This window comes from Dermacentor silvarum, chromosome 5 (assembly GCF_013339745.2).
Source record: "Dermacentor silvarum isolate Dsil-2018 chromosome 5, BIME_Dsil_1.4, whole genome shotgun sequence".
NCBI lineage: Eukaryota > Metazoa > Arthropoda > Arachnida > Ixodida > Ixodidae > Dermacentor > Dermacentor silvarum.
The window spans coordinates 77,704,655-77,724,886 of NC_051158.1; the positions used below are offsets into that span (position 1 = coordinate 77,704,655).

At 48.3% G+C, this 20,232-nt stretch overlaps 1 protein-coding gene across 3 annotated transcripts in view; it reads right to left on the reverse strand.

Moving 5' to 3' along the window:
* LOC119453508 (cytohesin-1-like) overlaps nucleotides 1-20,232 on the reverse strand; it is a 65,407-nt gene that overhangs the window by 35,399 nt on the left and 9,776 nt on the right. The window contains exon 1 of one of the 3 annotated variants that reach the window (XM_037715550.1): nucleotides 2,386-2,539. The exons of the other annotated variants lie outside the window; for them this stretch is intronic. Within the exon in view, the coding sequence (XP_037571478.1) occupies nucleotides 2,386-2,524 (139 nt within the window). The 5' untranslated portion in view covers nucleotides 2,525-2,539. Of the gene's footprint in view, nucleotides 1-2,385; nucleotides 2,540-20,232 lie in introns of those variants that run through there. 3 annotated transcript variants of the gene reach the window in all.

The window sequence follows — 20,232 nt, forward strand, 5'->3', positions numbered from 1 at the left end:
ACACCTTCCGAGCAGAAAGAACGAAGCGAGTGAAACGTCAAGCCGCTTCTTCAGGCTCGCGCCAAAGCTCGGGTGATGCCAGGACAGTCGCGCGCGCGCGCGCCGAGGCTCGACTATTTGCGTCCACCTTCTTTTAACGACGCTAACCACGCTATAACCGGCAGCGAAGGCGTCCAAATTAGAGGCACGGAAGACTTCCACTGTAGTTCTGGCGCGCGCGCGTCGTGGCCGAAGAGACCAAACCGCACCCTTCGCTCCGGCGGCTCGAAAAAAAGGTAGGCCCAAAAACGGCACGCGCGCGGAGGCGAAAGAAGAAACGGCTATTATTAATACCCGGGGGTGCCGTTTCGAGACACCCGAGGAGTTATCCGAAGTGCGCGAACCCGTCAACGGCGCTTCCGACACGAACCTCTCAGCAGAGCCTTTTGGAACTGTGGTTGGAAAGAAGCTAACCGTCGAGATGTTTCTAACAACCACCTCCCGTGGATAGAGACGGCCGAAGCTCCCACGAAATAGGAATAGTAAGTTAAGTATAGCATTAGTAAATTGTGCGCCGTGGAGGAGGCTTCGGTAAGCCAGAATATACAGGGGAAAAAAAAAGGATGGGTGACGACGTCACTTGATGTTCCCGCCCCAGTTCACCATGACGTCATGGAATGGTGGCATGTGTATGAAGTAGTTAGCGGTCTAACAGTAAAGGACTACACTGCATTCTAAGAAACCAAAGTCCCAACCTATAGCAACATTTCCCGCGGCATAAGCAACCCAAATACGAGAAGACACATCGACATCCGCGAACTCACACTAACGCACCGGCTCGAAATTGTAGAAGAGGGAGTTTGGCCATTATGTTCGACAGCAAGAATCCACGCTTGCCCGCAAAATAATTGAAAGAAGTGTTTTAAAGGTATGGTAACCATAATTTAACTTAGCGTTGTAGTTGTGTTCCATCAAAATAAGCTAACAGTGAAGGTGATAATTAGGAAACGACAGCTCGAGGATCTTGCGTTCGTCTTGCGGCGGACACCTACGAACGGGGTCGTGGGCTTCACTTACAGAAGTTTGGCTCCGCCGTAAGGTGAGCACTGCGCCGAAGCGCGCTTCCAGGAAAAAAAAAAAGATCAAAAGGGACGATGCTTCGTGATACCTGAAGAGGTTAGGTTGCGGCTAGGGGCTTATCATGCTACTCCAGATTTGCATTATGTGTGAAACCCCCCCCCCCCAAAAAAAAAATAAACAATGCGCGTGCGTGCATACACATCCCAAGACATACAAGCAAAGCTAATTAACATACTTACTGGACGCAATTTACATTGTTTCACGCACTTATCCCGTGGGAATACGAGTAAGCGCATTTAATGTGCGCCACACACAGGGAACCGCCAGCACCGCCATGGCCAAAGTACGTCTGGAAACTGAACGTATCGATCATACTGCGTGGGCACAACCGTAGTCCATACGGCTAAGTTTCGCGAGTTTCGTGGTGACACTTTACAGCGGCTTGACCGCAGTCAAGGTTTCCCGTGCATTATATATAGACAGGCAGTGGGCTGCCAGATTTGTCGGACGGCGCAAGCTGTTCTTCGCGAAATGTGAGAGTAGAATAAGTGTGCAGCAAAAACAAAACGCATCGCAAAAGAAAACTCATAACACGGATGTAGAGAGGAATCGCGCGGTAGAGACAGTCCGCTGTTTCGTTAGAGTTATTCGCCGTACTGCGGGGGTGCCGTGCGGCGAAGCCTCTGCGCAGCGCATATAACGATGGTGACGCACGACCCGTTTGCACTATAATAACTTATTTCTTTCTCATTCACTCATCCACACACACCAGCGGCGCGCCACTCTTAAGTCATACAAAATGTCTTCGATAATTACCTGTCACCGCAAGCTCCGCCATTACTGTTGGAGTGTTTTATCTATACTTGTCGCAGCAATGAATCCCCGACGCGCACTCGTTGAAGCCACTTTCATTTCATCTTTCTTTCCCCAAGCAGCAAACCCCCTCCCCAATAAAAATGTTATTCCAACACGCCATTCAAATCGATGACCTTTAAGTCATGAGCGCCAATCCTTTTGCGCGGCGGCACACAACCAAACGAGAAGCTCCGCTATTACACAGTTTGTGTATCGGCAGCGGTTGCCCCGTCAATATAATGTTGTGACTACAGTGAGGGGCCCACTCACCATAGTCGCTTCCTAAAATTAAATATTACTGTACTAATTAAGTTACAACTCAAATATTACTTCACTTTTTTCGCGTGCAAACGTACATTTCATGACCACAAAATAAAGGTAAACAAGGTGTTCTAATTTTCTTTAACGTGGAACCGTGCTTGGGCATTACAGGGATAAATACACGCTAACACAATTAGGCAGGCGTCTCACCTGCGCAGGACGGAAGCTTCTTTTCGTAACGCACAAGCACCGCCGGCTCCCGGTCCGGAGAAAACGAGCGTCCCAAGCCGGCGACGAGCCAAACCGAGCCAGACCGGACGTAATCCGCAAACGAAGCAAAGTCCAACATCGGGCTTCGCACGAGAGGACCAAAAGAAAAAAAAAAAAAAAAAGGTCAAGGTAGCGGCGGCGTCGTCGGCGATCCAAACGGCTTGCACACTGCTTCTATAACGGTGCTTCCTAGAGGAAGTGCACCGACAACTGTAGCGAAAACGGCACGACTCGTAACGAAGGTGCGTTTGAGAAACGCGAGCACACCGGCCCTCTCTCTACGCGTACACTACTTGTGTATACGCAGTCGATGAGGCATTTGCGAATAAACCACGCGCAGTGGTGGGCAGCGTGCCAGAGGTTTTTTCTGAGCGGCCGTCTAAACTTCCGCGCTTCTTCCTCCTCTCTCTCGCCCGGTCATTACAGACTGCGGCTGCAACCTGCACAATGCGGTATAATGCCGATAATGCGCCGTGAAAGCCCCTGGGAACGCCGTTTCTCTCTTTTTCTTTTTTTTTTTCCCCGAGGTGCAAATCGAGGTATTTAAATAAGAGCACGTAGATAAAGGTCGCTCGAGAGACACTTCCCCGTTCGCAACCTTTGAGGCACCACAGACGTGGCGTGGCAATTTATCACCTCGCTCGCTCACGCGCGAGCTTTTAATGGCGAGCTTGCGCCTCCCCGGTTGTCTAACCTGACCGTCATTTGTCCGGCAAGTCCGTAGGAGGGGGGGGGAAGGAAAGTTCGTTCGGTTTCAACTATAGCGTTGAACTGGTGCTACGCGAAGGATTCGGCTTCGCGTCGTGGTACCAGGACGCGCTCTCCCTCTCTGCTGCTCGGCACGGCGCTTGCCCTGAAACTCCATTAGTCGCATCTCATCGCCCTCCGTGCGACAGCGTAACGGAAGGGGTTAGTAGAGCACAATGGGCGAGCCCTCCCCTTTTTACCTCCTCTATGGAGCAGACAAATAGGCTGCCATTCACTCTAGTGTACAGTGGCGCGCGCCACAGATGTAAACTGAAGACGGTTCAGACACGCGGGACACAGAAGTGCCTGCCAGTCATCATTACCGATTGGGCGAAACGAGCATAAACCTTCTCTGCGTAGTGAACGCGTTGCTAAGACGGAGTACAGGCCTGGGAGCCACGGAGGAACAACAGGGCGATTCGCGCTAAGTTGGTCAATGTTCACGCCGGTTCTCCTTTGTTTCTTTTTATTTTTTCTGTTTTTTTTTTCGCTCTACCCTCCTCTCCTGCCTCTGATACCGCGCTTCAGAAACGTCTTCAACATGAGCCGCGGAGGGAACTGGCGCGCGCACGGCTGCTTATGAAAATTTCAAGCGATTTGCTTATGAAAATAAGCAAATCATTGCTCTGCGACGCCACGCGCATGCGCCAACGGTCTCAAAGCTCTACCTGCCACGAGGACACGAGAGTTGTAAGGTCGACAATATATATTCACTCGTTCCGTATGCGATACACGAACCCGACTAAATCGGGGCGGCGAGTCGGCATGTCGGGCCGAAATCCCGTCGTTCGGTTCGTGTAAACGAAGCTCGTGCATGCCGGGGCCTCTCTTTGCAAGACCGATGTTTCGTCGACGACAACATTGCGGTTCGCCAAGACAGCAACGGCGGACGCTGCAACGACCCCACGGCACCTATAGCTCTCCTCTGCCGTCCATCCCTATTGCGTGCGCTTCTCTTCCCTATGGATACTTGGCCAGCCGAACTTTATTTCCTGTTCTTAATGTCAACTTAGAAAATGGCTGCCCCCGTTTGCTCCCTATAATCCACACCTGCTACATGCCTGTTTTATTATTATTATTATTATTATTATTATTATTATTATTATTATTATTATTATTATTATTATTATTATTATTATTATTATTATTGACATTTTTTCACTCACATATCCTAAAGGCCCATTCCGGGCATTACGCCTATCATTTTAAGTAACAATCTTTCGTTATGCGGTTCTTCTAAAGCTCTATTATTAACCTTGAACTGTCTGCCGAATCGGTCGAGCAGCTGTAAAATTCAATATATTGTGCACTCTACAAGGATATGGGTATACTACGCGGTATAGCGTTACGAGCTTGAGGTCGCGGGCTCGTTTCCGGCTGCGCGGGTCGCATTTCGATGCGGGCGAAATGAGAAAAAAAAAAGAAGACGTTCGTTTGCTTTCACTTAGGTGCACGTTAAAGAACCCCCAGGCGGTCAAAATTCATCCAGAGTCCCCCGCTATATACGGCGTGCATCTAATCAGGTCGTATAGTTTTATAGCACGGAAAACCACAGCATTGTTTTTTCAAAGTAGCGGCAAGCTGTCGGTTATGACTTGGAAAAGCGCTATACAGCGCTGAGCGCTAAATCCAGAAGATAACGCATACACACGAAAGAGCCGCAGCGCATGCGCAGTTCTAGAGCACGCAACGACTCCCCCCCCCCCCCCCTCCTCCCCAAACGCAATGTCCTTGTGATTGCTTCCTAGAGTCGATCCCGGATATATGGAACCCACATGTAACGAATTACTGTGTATGACGAACAGCAGTAAAATCCCCTTGACAGCTTTCTTTGTCTAAAATTTTTATTTTATATATCCAATTACCTATATATCGAACTACATGCATATCGAACTACCTATATACATCGAACTTTTTTTTGTAATCCCCTTCAGAGTCGATTTATCTGGGTTCGACTGTATAACCACCATACGACGCGCTAAAACCCCCCACAGGGGGTTTTACTGCGATATGCCTCTACCGGTACGAACTTCGCTCGCGTCTGATTAGAAATAAAACGGTAGCCGCCTGCCTACAGACCACCAGCGATAACAGGGATAACGCCGCCGTCTTTTACAACAGAAACAGCCGCAGCTATAGGAGCAGCACGCACAGTTGGCATATGCAAGGCAATCAGATATCGCTCAGTTATCACTGGTCGCCTTTGGAAGCCAGAGCGGAGGGCGTTCATTGCAAAGTGCTCACGACATTGACATACCCACCGCGCCGGCAGGAGATCGACGAGATAGGCTGATAAAGACAGACGGAGAACAAAAGAAAAAGATTGTACGCGGACGTCAGAGGCGAGTACTTTAGATAAGGAAGCACTCTGGGAGACAATAGCCTACAGTGTACGGGGAAATTATGCTACAAGTATACGAACCGAGCGTATCTATCGGAGATATGCATTCAGGGTACAAGTATCTTCCAGTAAGGAAAACACACTTCAGTTAACTGTTCAATAGCGCCAAACCACCGGTATTTGCCCCTATAGTTCGCAGTCGTGCATAGTAGTAGTAGTAATAATGATGATGATGATGATGATGATGATGATGACGATGATGATAGACGAAAGACCGATAGAGTGAAAAGAGCCGCAGTTTGCACAAGAGGGAAGAGTAGACACTGCTTACTGCCATACAACGAAGTCCACGACACCGAAAATTTTCAACTACATCGGCGCACGCATTGCAAGATAGCCCCCGTTTCGGTGTTTCTTTAACGCACGCGCAAGTGCATTCGTATACCTGCAGAGAACTTAACGATAGTCGGGAATTCCGACACGGGGCCTCCAAAAGCGAAATAAATTTCATCTCATCACCAAAGCATCCTTTGCAGCCCAACCTCCACTTTCGAAGAAAGCGTAATTCAATCGGGCCCTTTAACGTTTCCCACTATTCATCTTCAAGCACGTAGCCATAACCAGAAATAGCCCATGGCCAGAGACCTTCCATGCTTTTCCATGCATGGAGGCCAGAGTCCTCCATGCTTTGGCAGAGTCCTTCCAAACATGGAAGGACTCTGCCATGGCTTAGACAACAACAAAGTTGAGCCTATAATGCCAAAACACAGTTTCACATCAATAAAGTTTTAACTTTTTTTCACCTTCATTTCCGGCCACGAAGTTACGCAACACTTATACAAAAAAGAATACAGTGAAATGTTATTTCAGTTATAGCTCGATTAGTATAGAGAATGATAATTTGGTAATTCGTTTTCTAAACTATCCAAAGCAAAGTTCACTTCATCATATCGTGAAAGTAACCATAATAGCGTAGCCGGTTGGGCGAGTTGGTATGTCATGACTTCAAAGCTTAACCGTGTTGTTCTCCGGTCCTTTTCATAACCCCTTCTAACCTTCCTTTCTGCTCGTTATGAGCTGTGCTACAAGCTTAAAGGTAACTATAAACTTTGCGTTAAATTTCCCGCGCTTAAGTCAGCATTTCGAGGCATCAAGCGCAGCATATATTGTAAGCCGAGGCATTAAATATTTAGGCACATATGCATAAATATACATAAAAGGTTTAACGTCCTCGCCGGCCCCTTCCGAGCGTGTTCCCGCAATGCACCTATGCTTGAGGCAAAGCCTGACGCACAGGCATTTTTTTTCCTCCCCTTTTTCTGTTCGGTTGACGGCGTAAACAAAGGCACAAACACAAGCACACACATAAAGCGAGACAAAAGTGTTTCCCGGTCCCACGTCAGCGGTCGCGTTTTAGTCATCCGGACGCCTCTGCCGCTGACAACACGTCGACGGCGCGAAAGCTGCCGCGCGAATTCCCAGCGCTTAGTCAACGCTACGCAGGCGAGCGAAAGGAGCGTGAGTCACAAGAACGGCGAGAAAAAAAGCGCGGCCTCAACGAAGACAGTCTGCCGGAGGTCTCCGCACTAACGCATAATATCGCACATCGGACCAGCCGCCGGCCACGGCGAAGCTGGAAACATCATTCGGCACCGGTACTACTTAATTGTAATTTGTGCGTTAGTTTCTTTAATTAACGAGAAGAAAGAGAACCGACGGGCCCGATTTTTATTAATCGTATCATAAGAAGCCGACAAACAACGACACCGAGGACAACATAGGATAAATTACTTGTACTTACTAACTGAATTGAAGAATCGATAGATTAATGAAAAATGAAAATCGATGAAAAAAAAAAAAAAACAAGTTGCCGCAGGTGGGGTCGAACGATCCCACGTATTCGCATTACGCGTGCGATGTTCTTACTATTGAGCTACCGCGACGCCGTTCTCCCATCCACTTTCTGGGGTATTTGTGTTTTTACAACTAGAAACTAACCCTTGGAGTGTTAGCCAGCGCCACCACTCACAAAGCTTTAAGTGAGATCCAGGCGAAAGTTTGCTATAGGTTGAGAAAGGTCCTCAAAATGGGAGCTCGCTATCCCGCCTGGATCAGATGCTTCAGAGAGAGGGGACAAATGAAAAAGCGGGATACTAACCAGGACTAAGCCCGGTTGGCTACCCTAAACTGGGGGAATAAGGGGAGATTAGGAAAACCAGATAAAAGCCCAGCGTCGATGTCGCCTATACGTAGTGAGAATTCTAAACTATATAAAATATATAATCCGTGCCGTGTTTACGTCGTACTGTTGTGTTTATTTGTGGTCATTTCCTACGACTGCGTGCAAAGTGTATATATTCACAATTTACCTAGCTGTCGCGTACAGTTGCGACATTCAGACAATTTTGTTGGATACAGAAAGACAGCCTTACGTGAAAATAACGTCGGGTGATAATAAATGCGAGTAAAGGCACCTCGCAAGTTCTCCATTTTTGCAGTACTCGTTAGATTAAATGAATGCCCGGCTTACAGCGTTTCGAGTTTATTACTCCGCGTCCCTGGAAGCCCAACTGCTAGCAACTCAATTAGCTTGATTGCTATTGGACGACTGCCCCGATCAGGCGGTGGTCGCGCGTTCAACCCCCGCACCATGCCAAGGTTACTTGGCATGGCGGTAAACTCATACTGGTTCCTTTCCGAGTAACCAGTATGAGTTCGCTTTATGTACATCGCTTTTATTATATCAGAACCGCGCTCGGGAAACCAGCACGCTGTCTCTATAGCGCTCTAAACGCGCTCAGCAACACGACGACATCGGGATATATATATATATATATATATATATATATATATATATATATATATATATATATATATATATATATATATATATATATATATAGTCTGCCGTGGCGGGGCAGCAATTCCCTAGAATCCTCGCGTCTGCAGCTCCGTAATATAGCTCGTGGCGAGTGGTGCATTCACTCAGCTAGAGAATTGCGAGGCTCTGCAAATGCACACGGCCGCTCTGAATTCACAGCCCCTATTGGCCACGCTGATGCGCTGCATGACGTCATTATTAGGCTAAGCTTGCCCAAAGAAATAGCAAAGAAATAAAAGAAAAGCTCGTTCTAACGAGCTCGTTGTTGTTGTTGTACAACACTCGACCGTATGACTCATTAAAAGTTACGAAATGGACCTGTGCCGTCACGACAGCAAGAAGACCAAATGTTTGGCTGCGGCTCCCACGGATAGAAAATCACAATAGGTCATTACGGACGAGATAGAGGAATCACTTCGTGCCGAGTTCACCGAAAGACCACGTAATTAACAGTACGAGTGATTAAAAAAAAAATAACGGCGCAACGTACTACCGCGTAAGCCGAGTCAGTTGCAGCCGAGTAAGTTTAATGCCACAATAGACGGAGGGAAAAAAAATGACCTAGCACAAGAGCTGACGGTTTTCGTTTCGAAACCCACGACAAGCCGAGTTCGAACCCCGTGTTCGCCGCGTATACAAGTCTACCATATACCGTCCTCACCACGGATATAAGTCTGAAATTGCTACTACAGGCTGCTGCTTATGGTGTAACACAAAATGAACAAAAAACTAATCAGTGCAACGTGATAATAACCCAGCCAACGATATCGATAACTGCAGGACAGAGAAGCCTCCTGCTCGAGGAGAATAGTAACAGTTGCAAATAGCGCAGCCAAATGCCACGAAATTTTAAATCGAGTAAAAAAAATGCCTCCTTTCAATTATTCGGATACAGGGCAGCCTCGTAGCAATATTTCAGGCTTACAATACGAGTGAATGCCTCGCGGAAACCTTCCAAAAGGATATGTTTTTGGTAGTAAACTAGAAAAAAAAAAAGAAGGGGAGATACGAAACGACGCCATTAAACGCCCGCCCGAAATACCGCAATACCCGGAACGTTGAGAGCCATCGCTGCTCGTCGGCACGGCTACCGAGACTGGTAGAGACTAACAATCTCGGAGGCCACTGTAATTTGCGTTAGAGCCCCGCTAACTGTGGCCACAACTGATGCACGCGCCATCTGCTTAGGTGCTGTTTGAAGGCTGTGAATAAGGAAATTCGACACTGCGCTCTGCAGTTCTGCGAAGATTGCTTCGTTTACACAAAGTGAAATTCCGCTGCAGTTGCCCAACGCCTTTCTGCAGATGTGCCTTCGAATTCGCGCGAAGCAGAAACCGGCGAGCAAAGGTGAAAACTGGGACGCGCCGAATGACAGCGACGCCAGAACCTCCCCGCGCGAGAAGGCAGCAAAGTCGGCCCACGTCGCTCTCCAAGGAGGTCGGCAGGGTCGGCGACCAACGCGCCCGCGCCTGGAACTGCTCGAAAAGAAATTAAATAAGAAAAAGAAAGAAAAAAATATGCGCGAGAAAAGCCCTGTACGACGCGAGCTGCGCGCGCTATCTATGCAAAGCACGCCTACAACGCCACAACCGGGACGTCACCGAAACAGCCCACACGCGCAAAAAACTAAATAAAAATAAAACGCCTGGAAAATAGTACACAGCGTTATACAAGAAGCAGAAACGCAGCCAGCCGCAGGCTTCGCTATTCGCAACATCCAACGATATATCCAGCACGCAAGCTAGCGCGCACAGACACGAGCCTCATCGATCGCTTATACCATTAATAAAATAAAAACGGGCCAAAAGAAACAAAAAAACACAAGCGAGATACGCAAATTCAAACGGAGTATACCACCGTAGCCGCGGGGCTCTTCAACGACATAGCAGCAGAACCTGCAGAGCCGCAAGCGTATAAAAAGGCGGACATGGGCAGAACGGGGTGTTACCCTGAATTTGGAAAAGAAGCAGCAACCTTCTGGAGGAAAAATAAATAAAAAACGAAATACTGTAAACAGAAACCCCCCACCCCGGTGTCTCCTGTGTCGACCACACCCGCACAGCCCTTCTCCTCCACCCCCCTAAAAGAAGAGATACGACCCTCTTCCCCCTCTCAGGCCAGCGAGACCGACGCGTGACCCGACCAAGCAAGCAGCAGCAGCGCATATGATGATGGTCGAGAGGTAACTGTGCCCGCGCACGCGTAACACACACCACAGCCTTCGGGAAACCCGGCCGCACCCCACACTTCGGGCGTTTGCGGCAGCAGCAGCAGCAGCAGCAGCAGCAGCAGCAGCAGCAGCAACAAACCGCCGAAAGGGAGTGATAGCGCGCAACACCGCGCAGGTCAAGAGTCGCGGGCCGTTTTACCCCCGCTCGCATGCATGGCTTGCCCGACGCGCTCTTTATATGTTTGTTTGTTTGTTTGCGTTTCGTAATCTTGTGCCGCCACCGCTGCGTCCGTTGGAAGAGAAGGAGGGGTCGACGAGCCCCGGAGGAACACACAACGGGGACGACGACGAGACGCAGGAAGGAACTTGAGCGGAACGGACGGGCACGCCGGATAACGAAAGGCACCCGGAGATATATAGTCACACACACTAGAATAGGAAACAGCTAGGAACACAAAAGCAGACGCAGCTGCGCGTTATCGCCGGACAGCAGTTAAAGAAGGGGTGGGGAGCGGTGAACGGAATACTATACTCTGTATGCCTATATTGAGCGTTTCGCAGAGTTAGTCGCGTTTGCTGTTTGGGTTAGGCCGGAAGAAAAACATTTTTCACACTGCCGCCGTTTCGGGCCACCAGAGAGGCAAACACCGTTTCGCAGCACGACTGCACGCTTTTCAACGATTTTTTTTCTATCCGCCCATAGTGAGGTGAACCAGGGTCTCGTTAGTCGTTTTTCGCGCCACGTAGAAGCCACATTGCCGGCGAAGACTCGAAGTCATGGCGGAATCAGAAATCCGAAAACACCTAAGCTGTGAATGCGAAAGCAGTAATAACCAATCAAACGCCGCTGAGCGGTACTCCCAGTTACGCGCTGTCAGTAATGTATACCATAGCGGTACGTGCTGCCCGAGTCGGCAAGTAGCAGCAGCCTGCGGCGCCAACGCTGCATGGCACCGACGTCCTGCGCGACGAGCGACCGAGCAGCGGATAACCAAGGCCGGCAGGTACGCGCAGCGGCTAAGCCCAGTGGGGGTGAGAGGTACGGACCGCGCGCCGGCTTCCGAGAGCGAGGCGCTCGCTGGTGACGTGGCGTCGCGGCAAGGCCCTCTCCTAACACCTGGCACACTATCGCGCCAGCAGGTGTTTGCGTTTCGCTGTGCTCCGTCGAGGCGAGCTCGTGAGGTGGCGTGGCATCGTACCAAAGGGAATTTAGGTGCAGTTTCGCTGCTACAGACGCCGGCTTTTTCCGCTCAGTGGGTCATTTAATGCTTTCGCACCAGTAAAGATCGCTTGGAAGACACCCACACGTGAAACAATCAGAAACACCTCTGTGCTTATAAAAAAAAAATCTTATGAGCCCGAGAATTCGCACGATCGCAACTGAACGTTTATTCATAATCAGTTAATATTGCACTAGTGATTTTATCTTTAAATACGACAGCGCCAGCAATATGACAGAGAAATGGCGGAACAAAGCGCTCATTATTTGTCTTCCATTAGCCTGCGCTTCCGTTTAAGATTCAGCTTCGGCAACTATCCACCCTTATCATGAGCATATAATTAGTTAATCCGTACCAGCGATTCCGCAGACTTCGCTGAATGCGAAACAGTCACCAGAGAGGCTATAAACTCCGGCACACCACACTAAATGCGACTCAGGACGCATGCCTATACAGCAGCCACGATCCGGTATACCTGCGATAAACACCGGGGTGACGCTCGGCTTCCAGGCTCAAAAGGAAGCTACGCGCATAGGTATAGCAAAGTCGTGGAACTGCATGTACACCGAATACTATACGACAAGGTGAAGGCTTCCCGGTCGCGCGTCAAGGTGCGGCAGGAAAGCGGGCAAAAAAAAAAAAAAAAAACCCGCGAAGAGGAACGGCGCGAGCAAAAGTTCGTTCACACCCTAGAAAAGAAAGAAAAAGCAATTCGCACACCGCCCTTATCGCCGCGTATGCGCCAAAAGTTCCTCCAGGCCACGAACCGCGCTTACCCGTTCCTCGCGCGCCCTTCCTCCCCCAACAAACGCGTCCCCGTTATATACGCCAAGATCAAAACAGCAGGACGATGTGATGACGCGAGCGCCGCGCATTTAAAGAGCCCGCCGGAAGCGGAAAGGACGCCGGTTTCCGTTTCCTCCCGTAAAAACGCGTCTCCCAACGATGACGTCGACGCGCGCTCCGGAAAGGCATGGCAATGGCGTCGATTTCGCAGAAGTCTAATCAAGACGTGGAGTTTCACCAGGAAGCCACGACGCGCGCAACTCTTTCCGTCCGCCGCTGATTAGGCCGCTAGCTCGCGGCCGACAAACGAGGAACTAAACTGAATGCGCGCTCGCTTAGTTGTTTTTTTTTTTTTTTTTTTTTTTCGCGAGGCGGGCGTGTGGCGATAATTATTGGCGAAACTATGGCGCGGCTCGCAAAGTGCAGAAAAAAAAAAAAGTGCGCTGTCGTCGAGCGCCCTTCGGCGATGCGACGAGAGAAACGGGAGTGAAAAGTTTACCGCGTGTCCCAGCTAACGTTATAGCCAAGCTGTTCAAATAAAAAAGATATGCATAATAATATATCACAGTTTCGCCATAAAGACGAAGCAATGAATACGATAGGAGTTTGTTAGAATATTACACTAGGTGCAAGGAGTGACAGCATGAATTGAAGTAAACGTAAGCTAAGTAGTATGGGGTGTGCGAATATTCGAAATTTTCGAATAACGATTCGAATAGTGTCCTAGTCGATTCGGTCTTCGATTCGAATAGTCACTATTCGTAAATGCGAATATTTCTCGAATACATTTCGAATATTTGAACACGTCTACGGCGCCAAATTAAACATAAAATTGGAGCAATATTGCGGCAAATTTTCACCCCTGCGGGCATAGTATATATACATAAAACATAATAACTTGAGTAGTGGAGCTGGCTACGTTGCTTGGAAAGCCATACTGTACAGACTATACAGCGATCATTCGCACTCTGAAGAGTCTTGTGCACGCGAAAGAACTACTTAATTGCTCCTAATGCTCCATTTATGTTTTTTTTTTTCTTTTTTTTTGTGAGTAAGTAAGCTCGATTTAAGATGATTAATCTGTCAAGGATCGGTTGCCTTTTCCCGATTCTTTTTATGCGCTCCTAAAGGAATACCGATCAAACAGACACATCCTGTCGTACGGTATTTTGTATAAAGCGACTAAGAATCCTTCGAACTGGGCGCCCCCACATTCTGCAAGTGCGGCACATTCTAGAATCACAATGAATCGAAATGCATGGTGCTGAAATACGTAACCATATATCAGCCCACTGGGACATACTAGGTTTAAAAAATGCGTATCGAAGGCGCATCCTTTTGTTTGTTTCTGACGATCAGCCAGCAGCCATCAACACCCTTGGCAGACGATTTAGAAAAAAAAAAATTATGACACGCCGACAAAGTGAACAAGTGCACGCCATAGTCACTACGCTACGAAAGGTGCGACTTCTGTACAAGATCTGGCATACATACATATCGACCGTCCATGCACTTTCAAGTGAATAGCTAGAAGTTAGCGTTCGCGTTGCTCACCACTGAACATGGAAAGAAAAAAAAAAAAGCGTCGACAACGTCAGAGCGTCACCAACGAACATGTCCGTCTGCAGGGAACAAACAGAGGTGCAAACGTCAGGCCACACAAAGGCAATCGGCACAAAAAAGAAAAAAGCATCGCCGGACACAACGACAGGGAGTGGCAGATGTTTAGCGGCCGTCAACTTCGACACCTGGCGAACCGCGATCCACGCCGTTAGCCAAGCGAAAAGACGCAACCCCTGGCCCCATTATACGGATGCGAGGGGGCGAGGGGGGGGGGGGGGGGGAAGCCTTCTGCCTCGTTTCGCGTGCCAGTCACGCCGTAAACACACAAGCACGCAGAAGTCGAAAGCCCACCGCGGGAGTTATACAGCAGACAAAGCCAAAGCCATAAGGTCACTAAGGTGTAACGACGTGGAGCAGACGACCCTAAATTAAGCCACAAAAGAAAAAAAAAACGTGCAAAAAACTGACCTCCTCTCCTGATCGGCTACCGTGTAGCGTTTTCAGGGAGGGCTATAATAAGGTTGTTGACATCATTTGCACAAATAATCGTTTGTAACGCGCGACATCTGTACGCGATTTCCAGAGGCGGAACGAAAACGAAAAGAGCAGGCCACTGGTCGAAAAAAAAAAATTGAAGAGCAAACGACCAGGAAATGACTCGATTGTGATCGGTGGCACAACGGCTGGCAGGCAGGTGTACTCTCCGCACAAAACACACCACACTAATATCAGACAGACACACAAACGAAAAAAAAGAAGAAGAAACGTGCTAAACACATCCCAGGGAGTCGCCAACCCCCAATCGACATTCGCGGTTCACCGTGGTACTCTTGACGGCAAGCCAATCCGCCTGGTACGCTTCTGAACTAGTACCACGCAGGCACGCAAGACCCGAAATGCGGTTCCGGAACAAACACCTGCATGCACGTATCTTCCCTCACATCCCTAAATAAGTTTACCGCTGGCCTGCTTATACACCGCAAGCGTCCATGCATCTCATCCTCTCAAAATGACTGTACTCTACGCGTGAATGCATTGCAAGCCGCTTTTCATCAGCGGGGTTCTATACAGAAGAACCGATAAATGTATACGATCTAGTGAATAGGTCGGTCAACGAAAAGACCGCAACGCGCATTCGCTGTTTACACAACAAATTCTGAAAATCGCAACGAAGTTGGTGACATGTAAATATGACATGAGCCGCCAACCTTACATAACATCTGGAACACGCATACGGTCGAGGCCAGAAAAATAAAAATATTTCGTGAAAGAAAGCTAAAAATTATTTCGTTGCTCAACATGTGGATCATTATAAACATCTTAAAGGCTGGCAGGTTTATGCAACACTTAGCTTTCCCAACCAACATTTAGACGAGTCGCTCCTCAAAGGACATTTGGGTATTCCGATTCATATTCCTAGATGGACAAATCAGTTTTGCGCAAGACCGCAAGGTGAAATAATATAATATAATAATATATATATATATATATATATATATATATATATATAAAATTCCATTTTCATGAAGTCTCCTCCACCTTGCAAGGCTTCCACCATACTGATTTGCCATATTCAGTGCTTCGGGCTTGTCGATTAGTTCGCCGTCGCTCTGTGACCTGCTAGCCTCCCGATTAGCTCAGATGGTACCGAGTGACAGCCCCGGCAACGCGTTGGTCCCGGGTTCGAATCCCGGACCAGGACGAATTAAACTGCGAAGTTTTCTTTCTGAAAAATAAGCACGGGTTTCGTTAGTATATACCGTCTGTGCTACAAGTAGTCGGGTGGATGTAAAAAATTATTTCCCTTTTCATTCCTATACATGGGGTATATATATATATATATATATATATATATATATATATATATATATATATATAGTAACCAAAGCACACAGCACCTGCCTACAAAGTTCGTCAGCCCGTTCCCCTCCGTGACGACGGTTAACCAGCGAAGCTGAAAGGTGCGGCCCCTGTGTTTATCACTGCGTTAATCCCGAGGGTTCATTAAAGTATTTCTCAATTATGAGGTTACACACACATTCGGCTGCGATGGAGAGAGCGACGTCACTGACGGTATGCCCGCAGTCCGCCGTTGTCGCTCGCGATTCTTCGAAATTATAAATTGCTTCGAAATTAAATCTGTCCGTCACGTGAGACAACGAATGGCTCATACCCCCTTAAGCAATGGCTCATACCCCCCGTAAACACGGCCTCCCCCATTACGACGACAGAAGAGCAGTGAAATTCTACGCTGGAACGATGAGCGGCAACGCAGCCAGCTGCGGAAGAAGACAACGACGCTCGCGCCGATGCTGATTATATTGTACACAGGCGATTTCGGCTAGACATATCAGGCTTCGCTTTAAATAAAAAATAACCAGAAAGAAACGCGCAAGTGTTGATCTGTACGCTGCATGTACTCCTGCAGCAATCTTTCACCAAGAGCGGCGCGCGTCGCTTTTCCTTCATGCCCCGCATATATTTCCACTGGCGATTTTCCAGCGTGCAAGACGGAATCGCAAGACGCAAGGAGAGATGCGGGTTGTAATCGACGCCGCACGTGCAAAGCTGCTTTCTTTCATCATCACCTCGTGGAAAAAGGACGCGAAATGCCAGGATGCGCTATACGGAACGTTTATTGCTTCTTTTCCTTCTTTCTGACGTGTTTTTTTCCAGCGATGTGTCTCCGCTTGGGAAATCAACAGCGTTGATTTCCCAAGCGGAGAGCGTATATCCATACACACGTTCACATTATACTGTGCCGGAATTTCGAGCTTCATCTGCTGCATAAATTCCGCGCTTTTTCCCCCGCTTCGGAAATTTTATGCAGCAGATGAAGCTCGGAAATCGTACCACGCGTGACTGCAGGCATACGAAGCCCCAGCGTGGAATCGCAGGGGCCGCGCCTATATGTATAGGCGATTGCAGCAGCGATCGAGCGCGGTGTCAAAACCCGCAAGTGAGACGCGTGCCTTAAAGCGCGACGCGTATAAAATAAACGCGCATTTGGTTTTCGGCTATGTATTATAGGCGCCCTGGTGGATGTGTCACCGCCGGCTATAGAGCGGCTGTGTAAACACCTCGTCATGCGAAACGACGCCGGAAAAGTCAATCGGAAAGCAGTCGAGAGTGACACACACATTTCGCTCGCCGGGAACCTTTCCCAAGCCGAGGGAGGCTACTAATACCAGATCAGTTGAATAACTATGTTTGTCGTATTTTTTAAAATAAGAACATGCAGTTTAAGGTCCTCCCAAAACACCACTCGGATTATTAATACCTTTAGACGCCGTGATCTGGATTAATTTCAACCACGCCCGCGGTTCCCTAACGTGCACCTAAAAATGCACCTAAAATATGCTGCACCTAACGTGTACCTAAAATGCATCAGCATTCTTATTTTTCTTTTTGCATTACAGTAGTAATTTGTTCTTGTCGTATTTCCGCCCCCAGATACGTTATTCTTAGTTTTTTTTTTTTTTTTTCCCGCTCTGGTTGCCTGCCACTGATATGCGTGTATAGTTTGTATTTCTTGTTTGTGTCGCTTTTGGTAAGTTTCCGCGGGTTCAATTTTCGCTTATTTTTATGTGGCTTAGTACGTTAACCTTTTACTCATATTTGTATAACCTGTAAGAGGCCCCTCCTTACTCAATGCCCCATAAAGGGACCATAGCTGTAAGGCATTTTTAAACAAATAAGTTTCTCCTTAAAGCTCCCTTACATGGACTGTTTTTTTTTTTTTCCTTTCTTTTTTTCCGTGTATCACTGTTACAGTGCTTGAAGGCACCCGTTAGTCTCCGCTCCGCCCCCCTTTCGATTTTCTCGACTGGGCAGGCTCCAGAAACAGCTAGAGGCACCGGTCCAAATAGTAGCAGTTTGCACAACGTCTACTCGCTGCTGCGGCAGGCAGTGCGCAATAGCTGCCGTCAAAGCCGCGCTCACCTAACAAGTTACTCCCCTCAACCGAGCTCCACTTCCAGTCAGCGCAGCAGGATGCTATCTTGCGTGTGTCCCAAACGTGGGAGACACAGTAAAGTCGGCTCGAAGAATGGAGCCACCTTTGAAACGACCGCGAGCGAGCGCGGCTTCTCTCCGAGTTCAGTGGTTCGGATGGCAGCTGCGGCCAATAAAAAAAATTGGTTATTATTTCGCGTTACGCCGCCGACAGCGGCTTAAGACCCATCGGTTGTTGCATTAGCGGTCAGTTATATATACCTTCGAGTTTTCCCACAAAAATTGAGACAATTAGCTTGACAGTAAATTTCTCACCGTTTACCGATTACCAGATCCACGGACGGCAAAGCTGCGACATCTTCTGACGCTTTGTCCAACGACAATGCGTTTGGAAAAACTTGCGTCGCGTCAGTGTCCGTAGAACAAAAACCATAAATTGACTGCGTGTAAACGATCGCGTCACTACCAGCGCCTGCACGCCAGCACCCAAGTGGTATACGGCGTGTAAACGCATTATCAGCTTTGTGTGCTCACTGGTTAAATAAACTTCTGCGTCACAACATGTCGCTATACCTTTAATGCGTTGGCCATTGTTAGGGTACTCCAGTACTTTTTAGCGCACTTTCCGGGGGCCAAGCATCCATCAGTGTATAATGTGAGCACGAATAATGTAAACACGGATTTCGGAGGCCACTCGCACGCTTCGCGTCCGCGGCCCTAGATGGCGCCAAGCGTTCTTAGAGAAGCGAGAAAGAGGAGACCCGATGCAGTACGTACACCCCTCGTACAGAAATCGTTTCGACGGTGGCAATACGTTGCGTGGCTGCTGATTAAATGCTAAACGCATTACCGTCGACAGTCGCCGTGAGATACAGCTTCTCGCGATTCTTTTTCAACAAACTATCCATTATAAATGCAACAATGGGCAGCTGATTACGTACGTGCACATACTAATTAGTCGCCTCGTTGCCTTTAGAAAACTAAGCGCTTCACAAACTTGGAAAGATAGAGCGCGATGAGTGACGCCGAAAGAACGCCTGAAGCCGCAAGCCCGAAGAGTAGACAAGCACATGTATACCATACCGATCTATAGGGTAGCCAGATCTAGCCACCCTAACCGAAGCGGAAGCTGAACGATTCCACAGGTCCAGCTAGAGTACTTTTTTTTTTTTTGCAAGCGTTGTGGTCCGCACGACACTGCATAACCAAACTATGGGTGAGACAAAGATACCACGTGTGTACAAGGTATAATCGGCATCGAAATCCACGCCCCAGCGACAGCGTTCTTTGGATAACAGAATCACATCTCGAAGGCTATGCTTTTGCCGGCTGCATACGCCGGAAGCGATTCGGGAGCCGGAAGCACGTCACAGACTTCAAGTTTTAACGCCACACACATTTTCCAACTGTCGCAGAGCACTTGGTGGGCGGTGAATGACGAAGCGCGTTTCTTCGGAAGTCGATTTCGGCAGCTGTACGCGTGTGACCAATACCTTGCCTCCGAAAAAAATTCACGAAGTATTTTGCAGTTCGTTAGAACCAGAGATAGCAGCGAAGGAAGGGCACATGCGAACTTGCTTTCTTCACTATCCGCAGATACATGCAGCGGCCAAAAGTAAATCCGAGTTAGCGGAGATACCTTGTACCACGAGAAATTCCCACCACAACCGAGATTCAGAGGAGTGCGCTGAGCTAGTTCACTGTATACTTTCCGGTGCTATGCCGACGTCAAGCGAGCCTTAATTCGACAGAAGGCACGCGCACACGCCATAACCAGACGCGCAGAAACACCGTGAAACACGCATACTTGAAAACTACATCTGAATTCTACATCAGCTACCACGGCAATTCTCTCATTAGTCGTTCTTAAAAAAAAGAAAAGAAAAAAAAGAAACAAGAAACGAAATAAACATACAAACTGAATGCGATATAATGCGCGAAGGCCATCCGAAAGGAGACGTCAGACGGAGGCCATTTCTCTGCGTCGGTGTGACGCCGCACATTACACACAGAGAGAGGGAGAGAGAGCTATAGACGCCCCAGAAATGTCTCAAAACAAACAAAACAACAAAAATCGGAAAACGGAGACGTAAAATTGGAAAAGAAGAGCGTGCTAGGCACGTGC